Consider the following 16,387-nt stretch of genomic DNA (forward strand, 5'->3'; position numbering starts at 1 on the left):
TGGTTTCACGTTCATCACCACACTTTTGGTAGTATTTGCTATTTGGATGATATGACAATATATGTATGGTATTTTTTTTTTTTTAATTGATTCAAATTAAATTAAAATTTTTTTTTATACAATTGGCCACTCTAAAATAGATAAAAATATTTAAAATAAGGTCTTTAATTTTTATTTTTTTTTTTAAAAAAAATCATCAGTAACATTAATCAAGCAGAAAACTGCTCATTCAATACAATGTCACCAATACAGTTTGGATAACCATCTAACCATAATTGATTCAAAGTTAAAGATATCACAGACTTTGCTAAACAATGCGCAGCTTTGTTAGCATTATACTTTACATGACAAACTTGTTAAACTAATGATTAAGTGATTAAAATATCTCTTCTTATAAGTTTAAGATTTTGAGATAATTGGTAATTTAACATGGTATCAGAGCCAAAGGTCCTGGGATCGAACCTTGACTCCGTCAAATCATTGAGCCCACACGTGAAGGGGAGTGTTAAACTAATGATTAAGTGATTATATATCTCTTCATATAAGCTTAAGCTTTTAGGGTAACTAGTAGGGGTGCAAAGGCGGTTACGGTTAGCGGTTAGTGGCAATAACCGCTAACCGTAACCGCCCTAGCGGTTAGTAAATTTCACTAACCGCAACCGCTAACCGCCTAGCGGTTAGCGGTTAGCGGTTAGTGGCCGGTTAGCGGTTAGTGAAATAGATAACCGCCCGCTAACCGCTTTTTTAAAATTGGGCTTTTTTTTGGGCTTTTTGGGCTTTTTTTTTACCCTCATTTTTTTTTCTTGTATTTTTAATATCTTCTTGGGCCCAATTGCTATAAAAAGAGGCCATATTGAAAAATCAAAAATATTTGACCCAAAATTTACATTTACTTGTACTTAAAAAAAAATTTCCTTAAATATTAAATCATACCTCGTTAACTTTTTTTTTTTAGGAAAAAAAAAAAATTCAACACAACATACAAAAAAAAGTTCAGAATTCAGATAACTATCACAACATATAAAAAAAAATATAAAAAAAGTTCAACACAAAGCATATAAAATAAGTTCAAATAAAACATTAAATGATACAAATAGTCAAATAAAACATTAAAACTTCATCAATCTTCTCATTTGGTCCTCTAGCAAATCCTGTGGACATCAAAAGAAGAAAAGTTATAATATTAAACATAATAATATTAAGGCACAAGCATGTACACATATCAAAAAGTGCTTAATATAATTGTATTGTAATTAAAATACTATGGCAATTCAAAAAATAATAATCTTCGTTACTAACAAACCTCTAAGAATGAGATTGATTAGGTTTAGTTTAAGGTTAGGAAGAGATGAATATATATGGGTATTAAAACGACGTAGTTTTGGCTTGTTCAATTTTAAAAAATTGTTCAACAAATGGTTCAAAAAATTGGTCAAAAAATTGTTCAAAAAATTTGTTCAAAAAATGGTTCAATTTCTTTTTTCATAAAATGGTTTAAAAATTGTCAAAATAGTGTTCAAAAAAATGAAAAATATATTAATACTTAAATTGTTGTTATAAGTAATTGTTGAATCTAATGCTAATTGCTTAATTTGACATTTTATGAATCACATTGTCATTGTATATAAATATTATGATTAAATATTTGAATTGTCATTGGATCATATGATTAAGTGTTGATCTTATAAACTTACAAACAAACAAAAATACTTCAATTGTAGTTATAAGTAACACATTGTTTAATCCAATGTCAATTACTTAATTTGATATTACATGAATCACATTGTCATTGTCATTGTCATTGTACATGAATAATTGATTAAGTATTGGAATTGTAATTGGATCATATAGTTAAGTATTTATCTTATACATTTATATTATTCAATATGCATATAATATAACTATAAGCAATTTTATATATATATATATATATATAAAAAATTCAAAATTGTTAATTTTCTTTTTTTTTTTCTTTCAAAAAATGGTTAAATTTCTTTTTCTAAAAAATGTTCAAAAAATACATTAATACTTCAATTGTGATTATAAGTAACACATTGTTGAATCTAATGTCAATTACTTAATTTGATATTATATAATCATATAGTCTCATTAAATTATATCATATGATTCATATGATTAATTATTTAAATTCTTATCATATTTACTTATAATCTTTTTTCTTTGAATTGAACTTAATATCTAATGGTAAATGGTAATGTTCAAACTCCTAAATCCTAAATTCCTAAAGTATCTAATAATGCTTTAATTAAATTGTAGACTTGTAGTTATAAGTAACATATTGTTTAATTTAATTGAATCAATTGTGATTATCATTGTACATGAATCATATGATTAACTTGTAGACTTATGACTTATGAGTTATGTCATATTATATATATATTATTTATTATTATATAATCATATGATTTAATGATCAAGCCATCATGTGATATAATCATATCAATTATAGTGATAATATATAAATTACCAAAATTATAATGATAATACATTAATACTTAAATTATGTTTATAAGTAACACATTGGTCATTGTTTAATCCAATGTCAATTATTTAATTTGATATTATACGAATCATATCATCATTGTACATTAATAATATGATTCACTTGAAGTCTTGAATAAAGTATTTGAATTGTCATTGAATCATATGATTAACTATTGATATTATACATTTATATTATTTATATACATATGTAGACTTATATAGACTTATAGGTTTATAATATACATTGAAAATAAGTCTCTAGATATTTAATTGTTGTATTAGTATGAATTGGTATACTTATGAGTTATGTCATATTATATATGTATAATTTGTTATTATATAATCAAATGATTTAATAATCAATCTCATGTGATATAATCATATAAATTATAGTGATAATATATTAATACTCAAATTGTGATTTAATTATTTTTTAAAAAAAATTGTGATTTAATGATCAAGTGATTATATGATATAATCATATAAATTATAGTGATAATATATTAATACTCAAATTGTGATTTAATTATTTTTTAAAAAAATTGTTATTTAATGATCAAGTGATTATGTTATATGTATAAATATTTTTATAATTATAATTATAAAAATATATTATATAAAAAGGCGGTTAGCGGTTAGCGGTTACGGTTAGTAGACCCAATAACCGCTAACCGCTAGGCGGTTATGGCGGTTAGACGGTTAGCGGTTAATGCGGTTAGACGGTTAGGCGGTTAGGCGGTTGGCGGTTATAGCGGTTAGCGGTTAGCGGGCGGTTAAAAACCGCCCGCCTTTGCACCCCTAGTAACTAGTAATTTAACATGGTATCAAAGCCAAAGGGTCATGCGATTAAACCTTGACTCTATCAATTCGTTCCCATTTAAATTAAATATTACACGTGTTGGGCCTCACCTATTAAAAAGAGAATTTAAGCGCACACACACACGTGAGGAAGAGTGTTCAACTAATGATTAAGTGTCTATTGTTATAAGCTAAGGTCCTGGGTTCGAACTTTGATATCGTCAAATCACCTCCCATTTAAATTCAATATTCCACGTGTTGGGCCTCACCTATTAAAAGAGAGTTTGGGCCCACACGTGAGGGGAAGTGTTAAAGTAATAATTAAATGATTAAATTTATCTCTTCCTATCGGTTTAAGCTTTTGAGACAATTAGTAATTTAACAAAACTGTCAAAGAACTAAAGCAATTCAAGAAGAGTTTTGCTTCATTGATCACTTCTTTGTTAACTTGAGGCTGTCGATAACATTTATTAATTCTGAATTGCTCTGTAGATTGAAAAGCAGCAAGTTGATCTTTAGCAATAGTAACTATTCTTGAAGGAGTAGGAAAATCTCCCCCAAAAGCAAGAGCATTACGCCTCAACCATATCTGGCGTGCCAGAACCAAAAAAAAAATTGAATCTCCTCTTTATCCAATCTATGCATAAGCCTTTCAAGAAGTTGAGGTCTTTAATTTTTTTGAGTAGCTATCCTCACCATTATATTAATATTTCAGTTTTTTATTGATATTTTTTATACAATTGACCACGCATCAAAGACTTGGGTTGAAGATGCCACCGAAAGAGATAAGAGGTAACTAAGGATGCTTGCCGGTTGTACCGGCGGGAGATACTTCCGATACTTAAGTTAGCGGAATAGTTTGGAGGAAGCTAAAAGCAAAAGAAAATTAACAATACAAGAATGGGTAGAAATGGGTTGTACCTAAAGGAGTTGTTTCCATTCTATTTATAAAGAGGTTTTTCCTAATTTTCCTAAACTTTCAATTGGGACAATGTTTCCTCCGAGAGGCTGCTGAAAGTTCACGATGGCAATCGCAAGACCATCGAAATTTCTCGGCAACCACCGTAGGAACGCTAGTAGATGTTATTGGCGTGGCCACCATATGACCGCTTGAAGTTCCTAGCACCCACTGCAAGGTTGCCAGAAGTTAATTGCGGCAATCGTGGGGCCTTAAGAAGTTCATGGTGGCTATTGCAGGGCTGCCGAACGTTCTTAACGGCCATCGTCGAGTCACTAGAAGTTCATGGCGGCCATTGCGGAGTCACAAGACATTCATGATAATTATTTTTTAGAAAGTATTTTGTGTTTTATTTTCTCATTTGTATTCTGTATTTTGAAAAGAGATTTGTTGTTTGTTTTGAAAACTGTGTTACTAGTTGGGCTACATTTAAAAATCCTTTAAAATTATTTATATTTTTTAAAAGAATAAATTGAGCATTGAGATCCAAACCTTAGATTCCATATTCATGTCTCAAAATTCGAAGTTTATATTCCACGAATGAAGATATCATTGTACACCTCCCAGATTAGTTGATGACTTCTATTGTTGTTTCTACAATAGCAATTCCTACCAACAATGTCATCCAATATGTCTCACCAATACTCATGTAGCCCACCACAATTACTACCATCATTTTCAGAATCCTATTACAATCTCAATTTCCTGCGTCTCATCATCATTTGTTGAACATTGTCGCCACCCACCCCATTATCATTGTCATTACTATTCGTTACCATCTTCACATCATTATCATCACCTTCGCTATCACCTCTACGAATACCATTGCCATTTCTTTCATATTTGCTATTGTCGCCGCCACGTTATGTCATTATGACCAGAGATGAGCCAAGGGGGGCTGGAAAGGGCCGGCCGAGGCCATTTCTTCCTGAACATACACAAGGAAAAGTGTTTTAGTTCCGCCCTTAACGACAACCGCAACATTACCCACCTCCCCACCATTGCTATCATCAAATATTTTCACTATTTCTCCACGCCATACCATATATTGTTGTTACCATCATCTATCTAACGTTATAGTTTATATAGCATTGCTATCATTACTACGTACTAGTATGATAATATCTTATCAATACCACTCTCATGATTGTTGTCATCATTAAAAAAAAAAAAAGATTGTTTTAGTTTTAAATATTATATTCATACCAAGAATGATTATTATTATTATTATTATTTTCAATGATTAAAGCCATCAATTTCAATTATTTCACTTCTTCGAAAATTTACAAACTTCTTAAATTTTTTAATCCTAACACAATACCAGTAAAAGTAATTTTTGTTGTAACAAATGAAAAAAGAAAACTATTTAAAATACAAGTTAGGGATAAAGTTTCATCATATTCATTGTTTTGGGAACACTTTGACCCAAAACTATTTAAAATAGGCATACAAATGCCTAAAATACCTCAAAAAACCCTAAAACCCATATTAAAAAAAAAAAAAAAGGTTATAAAACTATGAGTTATTGGTTTGAATAACCGCTAACCGTTAACTGCCTAAGCGGAGCAGTTGTGGTTATTAAAATTCAATAACTGCAACCGTTTGTACACCTCTACATTGTTATATTATATTTGAAATTCTTTTGCGACATGAAAATCCATGAATACCTTTAAATATTACACAAAAGGATTCAACGACCCCCAATAAAGCCAGAGGAACCCAAATCAAACCCTAAATTTAGCACCCTAAATACATTTGATTCACTCTAATTAGCATCTTTAACAACATTAAAGGAAAAGGAACTTTAAGACTGACTTGTACGGTCCCCAGACAAGAAGATAAAGAGAAACTATTTTCAATAAGATCCCACTCAAGTTTAAGGTAGGTTTTATATTGCGATTTAATCAAATTACAAAAAATTAATTATTTGATATTGTGTTTTTAAAAAATTGTGATTTAAAAATATAGAAAATTTGTATTTTCAAATTGTAGGTAAAATGTGCTTATTTAAAAATGCACAATTTGAAAGGCTAATTGCGATTTTAAAGGTCAAATTGCAATTTTTTAAAATGCTTAACGGAGTTTTTAAAAATCACGTTTTCAAATCACACATTTTAAAATCGATATTTTTAAATCGTACATTTTGATATTGCAAATCCAAACAGATACTTAGACCTCTCAATCTTGGATTGAAAGACAAGAAATGGGTTGCACAAGGCAGTTTTTGAAGCAAGCCAAAATTTTCAGAAGTAAGTACTTTACTCACTATATTTAAAAATCATATAATGTGTATTTCATTTTGCATATGTTAATGGATTTCTCTTTGAAAATTTTGTAGACGAATACAACTTATCCTCAACAAGCACAACAAGGGTGTACATCAACCTTAAAATAATACACTAAAATCACTGTTCTAGTGCTCTTTAATTATCTTGTGCGAGTTTCCAATGGGTAACTCAATCGGTTGAAAACCATACTTCATGAAGCGGAGGTCACTAGTTCGAATCTCCCCTCCCTCTCTTATGTAGACATGTCAAAAAATATATATATCTTGTGCGAGGGCCAAAAAAAAAAAAAAAAAAAAAATCGAAAGAAAAATTTATTTAATTTCTTGCGTTGCTAAGTGCTAACAAGTAAGGTGGCCTGAAGTGGGAAGAGAAGCTGATCTTCTCTCTCTCTTAAACACTCTCTTAAAAAAAAAAAACAAACTTGCCCATCCCCCTCATATCTTAGTTAAGGAGTCTCTCCACGGCAAGCCCTCATGTAATCTTCCTCGTCTTTTGCCTTTTTGTTTTTGTTTTTGTGTTTTTTTTTTTTTGTGTTTTTTTGTTTTTGTTTTTGTTTTTTAAGTCTTTTGTTTAAGTTATTAGATGTTATATCTATTAAAAACCTATAACCGCAACCGACAAGCGCCTCCTCCTCAATATCGCCAGCTACCACTCAACCATCCGCTGGCCAACTCCCTCGCAGTCCATGCGCTATTGCGCGCTCACTTATGGCTCTCTTTTGTAGAGTCCTTTTGGTCTACCAGTCATATTATAAATAACGCTACAAAGTTGATGCACTTGGCATATTTGCAAACTACAAACCCCATCATCAATTAAAAAGTGGCTGATCACTTTCATCTTTCCCACAAGAATTTCAGCCATGGCTTCCCAAATTGATCACCAGCTTCACTTTCTTCTTGTTCCGCTAATGTCCCAAAGCCATCTCATTCCCTTCACAGACATGGCCAAACTACTTGCACGCCGTGGCCTAAATGTTACCATTATCCTTACACCTCTTAATGCAGCCCGGTTCAACCCAATCCTTGATCAGGCGAAAGCCTCCAACCTCAACATACAATTCATTTCACTACCGTTTCCTTGCCAAGAAGCTGGCTTGCCTCAAGGCTGCGAGAACATGGACACCCTCGCATCTCCCGATTTACTCCCACAATTTTTGGAAGCAAGTAAGATGCTGCAAAAACCACTAGAGATGTGGCTAGAAGGGTTGGAATCTTCTTCTAGGCCTAGCTGCATTATTTGTGACATGTGTCTTCCTTGGACCTCAGATGTCGCTTGCAGGTTCAAGATTCCAAGGCTTGTCTTCCATGGAATATCTTGCTTCACTCTCTTGTGCCATCACAACATATCTCGCTCCAAGGTACTCGAGGGAGTCAAATCTGACTCGGAGCCATTTTTGGTCCCAAACATGCCAGATAGAACTGAATTCACTACGGCCCAGCTGCCTGAAATATTGAAACAAATTTCTGGTGACTTGAGAGATCGTATGGACCGATTTAATGCTGCTGCAATTTCGGCACAAGGGGTGTTGGTGAACACTTTTGAAGAGTTGGAGCCAAGGCACGTCAAAGAATACCAGAAAGTGGTCGAGGAGATTTGGTGCATCGGGCCCCTATCTTTAGCAAACAAGTCCTCCATTGATGAGCCGGAGCCCGAGTGCTTGAGGTGGCTGGATTCGATGAAGCCAAGCTCTGTGATTTACGTTTGTTTTGGGAGTCGCTGCCACTTGTTAGCCTCACAATTAGTGGAGCTTGCTTTGGGATTAGAAGAATCCAACCATCCTTTCATCTGGGTGATTAGGAAAAGAGATTACTCAACAGAATTAGAAAAATGGTTTGTAGAAGAAAAGTTTGAGAAGAGGATTGAAGGGAGGGGTGTTGTGATTCGAGGATGGGCGCCACAAGTTCTAATCCTTTCACATCCAGCCATTGGAGGGTTCTTAACTCATTGTGGATGGAATTCAACGCTAGAAGGAATAAGTGCCGGCTTGCCGATGATAACCTGGCCGATGTTTGCTGAGCAGTTCTACAATGAGAAATTGGTTGCACAAGTGTTGAGGATTGGTGTGAGGGTGGGAGTTGAAGCGTGTGTGCAGTGGGGGGATGAAGAGAAGGCTGGGGTGTTGGTGAAAAGGGAGGATGTAAAGAAGGCTATAGAGCAGTTGATGGATGAAGGTGAAGAGGGAAAAGAAAGAAGAAAGAGAGCTAGAGATCTTGCAGTGAAGGCAAAGAGGGCAGTTGAAGATGGGGGATCCTCTTACTTGAACGTCACATCCTCGATCAAGCATATCAGTGAACAGGTATCAGGCAAATAAAAGATGTTTCAGAAATGTGTGCCTCTTTTTGTCGAAAATGCATCTGTTTACTTTTCCTTGCTTGAAAAAACAAAACAAACAGTAATAATGCCATTCCTCGTGTCATGCGTAAAAATAAGTATATTACAAATAAAACCTATACTTTTTAATTGTTTCGTATTGAGATATAAATATAAAGTAAGAGAAGATGAAAATAAAATTAGATAAAGAAAGAGAAAGAGAGAATTTGAAAATCTTTTGTTTTCTTCATTTAGACAATTTAATGCATTACAAATAAAACCCTCATGTTTTAATTGTCTCACTAAAGAGTTAACATCTAAAACGCCACATGTCGTAATTCTATGTACTTTCTAATACGACCGGTTGAGAACACGTGTAGCAATTCTACGCACTCTTTAAGCCAAAACTCGGCTTTATATATATATATATATATATAGATTCAATAACAATAATGATGGCTGTTCCATTTGTGATAATACATACTAGTTCAACAATAACAATATTGATAAGTTCAGCAGTAATAATCATATCACGTTCAACAATAATAGTAATTACGTGTTTATCAATAATGGTAGAAGCGCGCTCATCAGTAATGAGACATATGCACTATGTGCCTAGTAATAATAGTAGATATGCGTTGCGCGTTCAACCGTAATAGTAGTTGCCCGTTCATTAGTAATAGTAGATGTGCCTCCAACAATAATGGTGTGTATTGCATGTCCAACTAGGGCTGGCAAAACAGGTACCTGACACGACTCAATTATGACCCTCGAGTACCTGTTGCACGATTAGCCTATACACGAACACGACCCGTTTAGCTAAACGGGTAATCGAGTCTAACACGATTATGACACAGAAATAGCCGGGTAACCCGACATGACCCGTTTAACCCATTTATAATAATCGGGTAATATTGGGTAGACACGACCCATTCTCTTAACAGGTAACCCAACCCGACCCGCCCCGCTAAAAACCCTAAACCCTAAAAAAAATTGTAATAATAAATTAATAATATATGAATGCCAGTACAATTGTTAATAAAAACATTCACAAAATTAGCAATTTTCAACTCTATACACATTAGAATATTAGATGGTCAATTTCCATAATTTCATGTAATGCAATAATGACTTTAGTTTCTCTTTAAGGCGACTCATTTGCTATGATGACCAGTCTAGATGTTCTTTGTTTTACTGTTCATATTAAATATTTTACACACACACACACACACACACACACTATATATATATATATATATATATATATATATATATATATATATATATATATATATATATAGTTTTGTCTGCCGACACTACAGTGCCGACAGCAACTGTTCAAGATTGACTGCTTTTACTATTCAAGATTGGCGCCAGACGTGCCTCTACTGTTCACATGTGACCGCACTGACGTGGCATATGCTTTTACTATTTTGTAATTGATTGTATTTTGTTTTATGCAAAGTAATCAGCCTATATAACGGGCTCCCCTCTCCCATTGTAAGACAGAGTTTTCTAAGAGGTTATTTAGAGTCTCCAGAGCTCTTCCTCAGAAATCTTCTTGCCATTCCCCTGTCTTTGTCTCTTACTTCAGTAAGTCCTAACACTTACTTTTGTAAGCATATCATAATGGTGTGATAGGATTATTTAGTCAGATTTAAAGGCAGACATTTTATCATACCTTATGAAGGGATTTCTGGGTTTATCAGAAAAGTGATCATAGGAGGAGGCAAGCGTACTTGAGTACGACATTTGGGAATCATAGGAGGGAGCAAAAGAAGCAAATCTGTTGGTTATGGCAACAGATGAAATTGGTAGAGAAGAAGCAAGAGGGGATTCTGACTTTATATATATATAATGGTGTATATATGAAATGAATATGGATTAAATTAGATTTGCGACGGCATTTCCATCATAGCAATAAAGAAAAAGATAATAATAATAAAATAAAAAAGCTAACAAAAACAAAATAATAAAGAAAAAATAAACAAAACTCAAAACTACGTCATCATTAGATTCGTTACAAATTAGGTTCCCATGAGCCATTATGTTTGGTGTTGTCCACTTGAAGTCTTGAAGGATCCATGATCCATTCCATGTAATCAAAGATATGAATTATGAAACACTACAAATATGCTCATTTTTTTACTCTTTTTTTTTTTTTTTTTTTAACCAGGTCTGGTAGGTACCCGTCAGACCCGGTATAGTACCCACCAGACCCGAACAGTAACCAGGTCTGACGAGTACCCGCCAGACCCGAACAGTAACCGGGTCTGGCGAGACCTACCGGGTAGACCCACCATACACGAAATTAATCGGGTCTTAAACGGGTAGACCCGATTAAGACCCGAACCCGATAAGGCTAAACCCAATACCTGTTTTTTTGTGTCGTGTTCGTATTGAGTTTGCGGGTCGTGTCAAAATTGTCAGTCTTATGTCCAACAACAATGGTATATATGCATTGTGCGTCTGGCAGTAATAGCATCTGTGCGTTTAGCAATGATAATTAAAAAGGAGAAAAAATTAGTGAAGACACATTAAGGGTGAAAATGGAGCAAAAGTAGTGAAAGCAGTTTGATGAGTAGTGGTCCTCTACTCATGTTGCCACACAATTGATGCGTTTATGCTTCATTGGTGCAATGGCCCAGTAACCAAAGTGATTAATTAAGTTGTTGTGGTCATTATGAGATTAGGATAATCCTCTCCCCACCTCAACTACATATTTATATATCCACTTCCACAGCTTGACCAACTCCAATTCCCACCCACCATCTCCTTTGCCAGCAAGAGAGAGAGAGAGAGGAACATTATGTAGAAAACAATGGATTATAAGGCTCTTTGTCAAAAGACCACTTCGGTTTTCAAAAGTATCATAGATGGTACTTGAAAATGATGACAGAATTTATAGTTGCTGGTGGGATGGTTTTTTTATTGGTTTGAGGTGTCTCTTCATTAAATTTATAATCGGAAGACGGATATAAGTATCATTTTTATATTTAGGCTCAAGATAGGTACAATTACGATACTTTTTGAATTCCAAAGTGGCCATTTGATAAAGAGCCTTACCAACACATAACTAAAAAAGTAATCAAGAACTTTGGCTTCATAATTCATTCAGAAGTTACAGACTGTTTTAGTGCAAAGTCAATGAAAATCCCATTAGCCTAATGATCCAGCCTCATGCTTCAGATAATCACCACCTTTTACGGGTACAATTGCTGAGGTAATTACAGGTATAATAAGATTGTTTTTTTTATATATATATAACCCTTCCACAATATCAAAGCTGGGGCCATATAGAGAATCCACAATCTTGAGCTGCTGATTTTTGGCAATAAAGAACTCTGAAATCTGACAAACATAATCAGTTAATCAACAATCCTACGTTCCTTGATGGGTGGCCAGAAAGTGCATCTGTTTCTCCATAAACATCAGCATCAGCATAAGCATCAGTAATCCTGTCATCCATGTTCCAAAGCCAAAATTTTCAACCATTATGCTTCGGCCGTATTATTTATACTTTTCATATATACGTCAATGTCGTCACTGTCATTATTATTAATCGTGTTGATCTTGGAGAATTGATATATCAATCATGTTGATCTTGGTTTGATTTTCTGCAGAAGTCCCAAAGTTGCTTATTTTCCAATATCTTCAAGCTTCCAAATGACCTGCTTAATATTGGGCCTCAGAGAAGGGGAAGGAGAGCAACAAGACATGGCAAGCCGAAAGAATTTGAGAATGCTTTCTTCAGTAACCTCTCTATGGCCATCATGCACGTTGCTGACAAGTATGCCTGGATGAAATATGTCTGCAATCCTATGTCCAAGCACAGCATTTCTCATGAAGTTGGGCAAATAAAAATCCTCATCAGGAGTTGGGTCCTGATTGATTGGTTCCTTTCCTGAAAGAAGTTCCAGCAAGATTATTCCAAAGCTGTATATGTCACTCTCTTCGCTTGCATCCTTCATTTTGATCAGCTCAGGGGCTCTGTAGCCCTCAGCTGCTGAAGCTTCAAGCATTTCTTGGCCAGCAGTAGCATTCAACAGAAGATGAAGGCCAAAATCAGAGATGCATGGTTGGTAATTGCGATCCAAAAGTATGTTTCTTGACTTGATGTTTCCATGGACTATGGGCTTGTGCATTCCTGTATGGAGATGTTCCAGTCCCTTGGCTATTCCAATTGAAATGCTGTAAATGTTTGCCCATTTGAAAGACTCCCCATTACCATCTGCCAAAATAAAAACAGAGTTGCTCTGTTCAAATTGTTTGGTTTCAACTGAATATAGATGGTACAAAGAGAAATTAAATCTAAAACACCTAAGAGCATGTTGAAAATTGCGTTAAAAAGTTAAAAAAAAAATGCTTTAGTACATAAAAAGTTGTCCCGACCAAAAACGTGTCCGTTTGATAAAAAACTTAAAAAGTACTTTTTTGACCTTTAAAAAAACCCAAAACACAGCGTTTTGGAAAAACTTAAAAATTAAGTTTTTTCAGGCTTTTTTTTTTATAAATAAAAGCTATATTTTTCAACCCAATCTCAAACGGGCTATAAGATTGTTTATGCAAGATAAGGAAGAAAATATTATATTAAAGAAAGCGAAAGATGAAATAACAAGGTGAACCAGCGTTATCATCGGCTCTTTTTCAAGAGAAAAAAGGGGAGAAACTGACAAAGTTGGGTGCCGACAGATGAATTATGCAGGGAAGACTCCAAATCTAGTTGTTCGTAAAACGTGCATAATTTATGCAGACAAAACAAGTTCCTTCTGAATTCAGTTAAGGTGAGCTAATCACCCCCACCATCACCATGAGAAGACAAATCTTACAAACCCTTTCCCTTCCACTATTTCCATACCAATTTTTGATAAACTTCTGAAGAATTACATTCTTCTAGATCCTAAGAGATATTTAAGCCAAAGAATATGAAACATTTTTCTGGAACCTGATTTGAGATTGAGCAAGCAATTCCTTTTCATTTTGATGAACTTGTCCTACTTCATTTCCCTAATCTACATCAAGGATTGATCATCATTGAAACTAAATCTAACCCAAATCCAATAATTAACGATCTATTCAAAATGAAGTACTGCTATGAACTAAAACAACCCTGTTTTTATCCAGAGAAAAGCAGAGAAACTAAAGTTAAAGAAACAGAAATATTCTGGCATCCAGCTTTCGCAAGCTGTGTTGTAGATGTATTACCTTGAATGAATTCTGCCAGATTGCCGTGCCTGTAAAACGGATGAATAAGAAGCTTCTCACCCCTCGGCCCTGCGTAGAATCCCAGAAGAGGCACCAAGTTTGGATGCCTAACACACCCCAGCAGCCGAATCACTTCACCAAATTCTTCACCTCTTGCACTGCACACAGGCCTCAGAAACCTGAGCAGCCTCAGCTTGTTGCTCTGCTGCATTAACGCCTTATACAGCGTGCCAAAGTTGGACTTTCCTATCACTTCCCCTGGAGCATCCAATATGTCACAGATTGTCAGGTCCTCTCCCCCGCTGAAAGTAATCAAGTCCTCCATCTCTGCCTCATCTCCATCTTTCAGGTCCATATCTTCTACATCTTCACGACCATTTCTCACCCTTCTTTTGCGGTAAAAGAAGATGAAAAGCATGAGAATTGCCAGCAGAGTTGCAGAAGCTAGTCCAAGAACTAGTTTGAGCATGTTGGTTTTCATCATTCTAACAAAATTTTGATTCTTTGGTGTGAGGCTGATGAGAAAGACAATGCATTAGTACATTCTCGGACAGGAGGAAAGAGTAAAGAACAAGAAATCAAGATCTGGGTAAAAGGTATTGGATTCGAAAGCGAAAGACAATAGAAATTTGGTCCATTATTGATGGAAAAAGACTTTCATACGGCTGGAAATACAGGACAGGAAGAAGAAGATAGAATCGAACTTTGAAGGGGTGTGAAAACCAAGATTCTTTAAGAACTATAGTGGGAAAAACAGAGCTGTCAAAATTGGACTCTGAGATCCAAGGCTGAGAGCAAATATACGCTGGCTGAATCTAGTAAAGACAGACAGACGTGACCATGTGATGTTTTATCTAATTTTGACTGTAAATGTTTCTTCTTCTATTTCACTTTATTATTTTTTTTCTTTCTTTATTTTTTGTTTTTTTCTTTGTTTTTCGCCGTGATTAAAGATTGTTTATGTGTTTGCTTCCTCTTTATTGGATACTTCTGGTCCCACACCTACATGTAACATGTTCATATGAGTAGAGAGCACGCTGCACTAGGAACACTGAATTATGGATAGTTGGAAGTCAAGAGCCAACCGTCTGACAGGGCTCATAACTATTTAATCTCTTATTAAAACTAGAAATTATTTGAGTTTTGACTCTAGATGTGAGGGGAATGGTACAACAACTGCTAAAAAAGAAAAAAGAAAATGTTCTATAAATAAAAATATATAAAAACTTAGTTGGGTAGACAATTACAGAAATCTTATAAAAACTTTTATTTGGGAACACAATTTACAGAAATAATATATGTTGATGATGTATAAGTTTTTACAAAAATATGTAAATTCAGTCAATATAGTTATACTGATTTGCAATTTAACTCCTATGTTACTAGCCTTGACCAGACATGGTCCGAACGGAGTACCGACCAAGCCCCTCGACTATCCTTCATATAATCACCTCTCCGGATGCGATCTCGACACCTATTTTACCCTACACCTCATCGTAATGGACCTTCAAGTTCGTTCGAATGATCATCGTGCAGGACCGAACCTTATTTCCTTTGAAAGTACACACCCTAGCTCGTCTTCTAACACATCAAATACTCTTCTTTTATATTGACAACTTATTTTCATTGATCATGGACATAAAAATACGAGCTTGTATGTGACAAGTTTCCATTTCTTGAGGAAGACCTTAGTTTTTCCTCATTTCAAGTACGTGACCCTTGCAACAACTCCAACCGAGCTAACTACAGTAGCAACGTCACTACATCAATAGTGACGCTTTAGAGCTTAAAACGTCATCTTCCAAGAGGGTAAAACAATCACCCTCTCTTGGGGTAGTAGATCTATTCTTCAACCAGATATAGGTATCTCTAACTCTCAAGTAGCTTCATATATTCTACCCGGCCGTAACTACAAACAGTCCTAAGGTAGCAAAATTCCTTGTCGAGTAAGTTCTAACCCGCATGAAAGGCGTAACGATCTGGGCACTGTCTTGGAGAGAAACTTTGTGAAATAGACATGTCTGTGAAGATGCAGACTACCTACACCTGGACAGAAAGACCCTATGAAACTTCACTGTTAGGGCGTTTTCTGCGCAGCATAGGTGGAAGGCGAAGAGGGCCTCCTTCCGCGCTGGGGGCACCTCTCCTCACAAAATGACTATCATTTTTCTGTTCATAACAAAAAGTAAATCTTACTTTTTAATAAGTGTTTAATGTTCTTTTATGCAATTGCACTCCATGTGCACCACATGCGAATCAGGACTAAAAAACAAATGTGTTTTATCCTTCCTCATCGATCATATCCTCTACAATTTTAGCTCTT

General features: G+C 34.7%; 1 protein-coding gene and 1 pseudogene across 1 annotated transcript; one reads left to right on the plus strand and one right to left on the minus strand.

The window, feature by feature from the left end:
* The first annotated feature begins 7,217 nt into the window (after positions 1-7,217).
* Positions 7,218-8,973, plus strand: LOC132172035 (UDP-glycosyltransferase 73C3 pseudogene; annotated as a pseudogene).
* Positions 8,974-12,157: 3,184 nt separating this feature from the next.
* Positions 12,158-14,895, minus strand: LOC132191120 (Protein kinase superfamily protein). Its single transcript, XM_059606130.2, has 2 exons — positions 14,065-14,895; positions 12,158-13,090 (listed from the first exon to the last, which is right to left on the minus strand). The coding sequence occupies exons 1-2, from the start codon at positions 14,546-14,548 to the stop codon at positions 12,498-12,500; spliced, it is 1,077 nt and encodes a 358-aa protein (XP_059462113.2). The 5' UTR covers positions 14,549-14,895; the 3' UTR covers positions 12,158-12,497.
* Between the last annotated feature and the right edge of the window lie 1,492 nt (positions 14,896-16,387).

This window comes from Corylus avellana, chromosome 9 (assembly GCF_965113065.1).
Source record: "Corylus avellana chromosome 9, dhCorAvel1.hap1.2, whole genome shotgun sequence".
In the NCBI taxonomy this organism is placed as follows: Eukaryota; Viridiplantae; Streptophyta; class Magnoliopsida; order Fagales; family Betulaceae; genus Corylus; species Corylus avellana.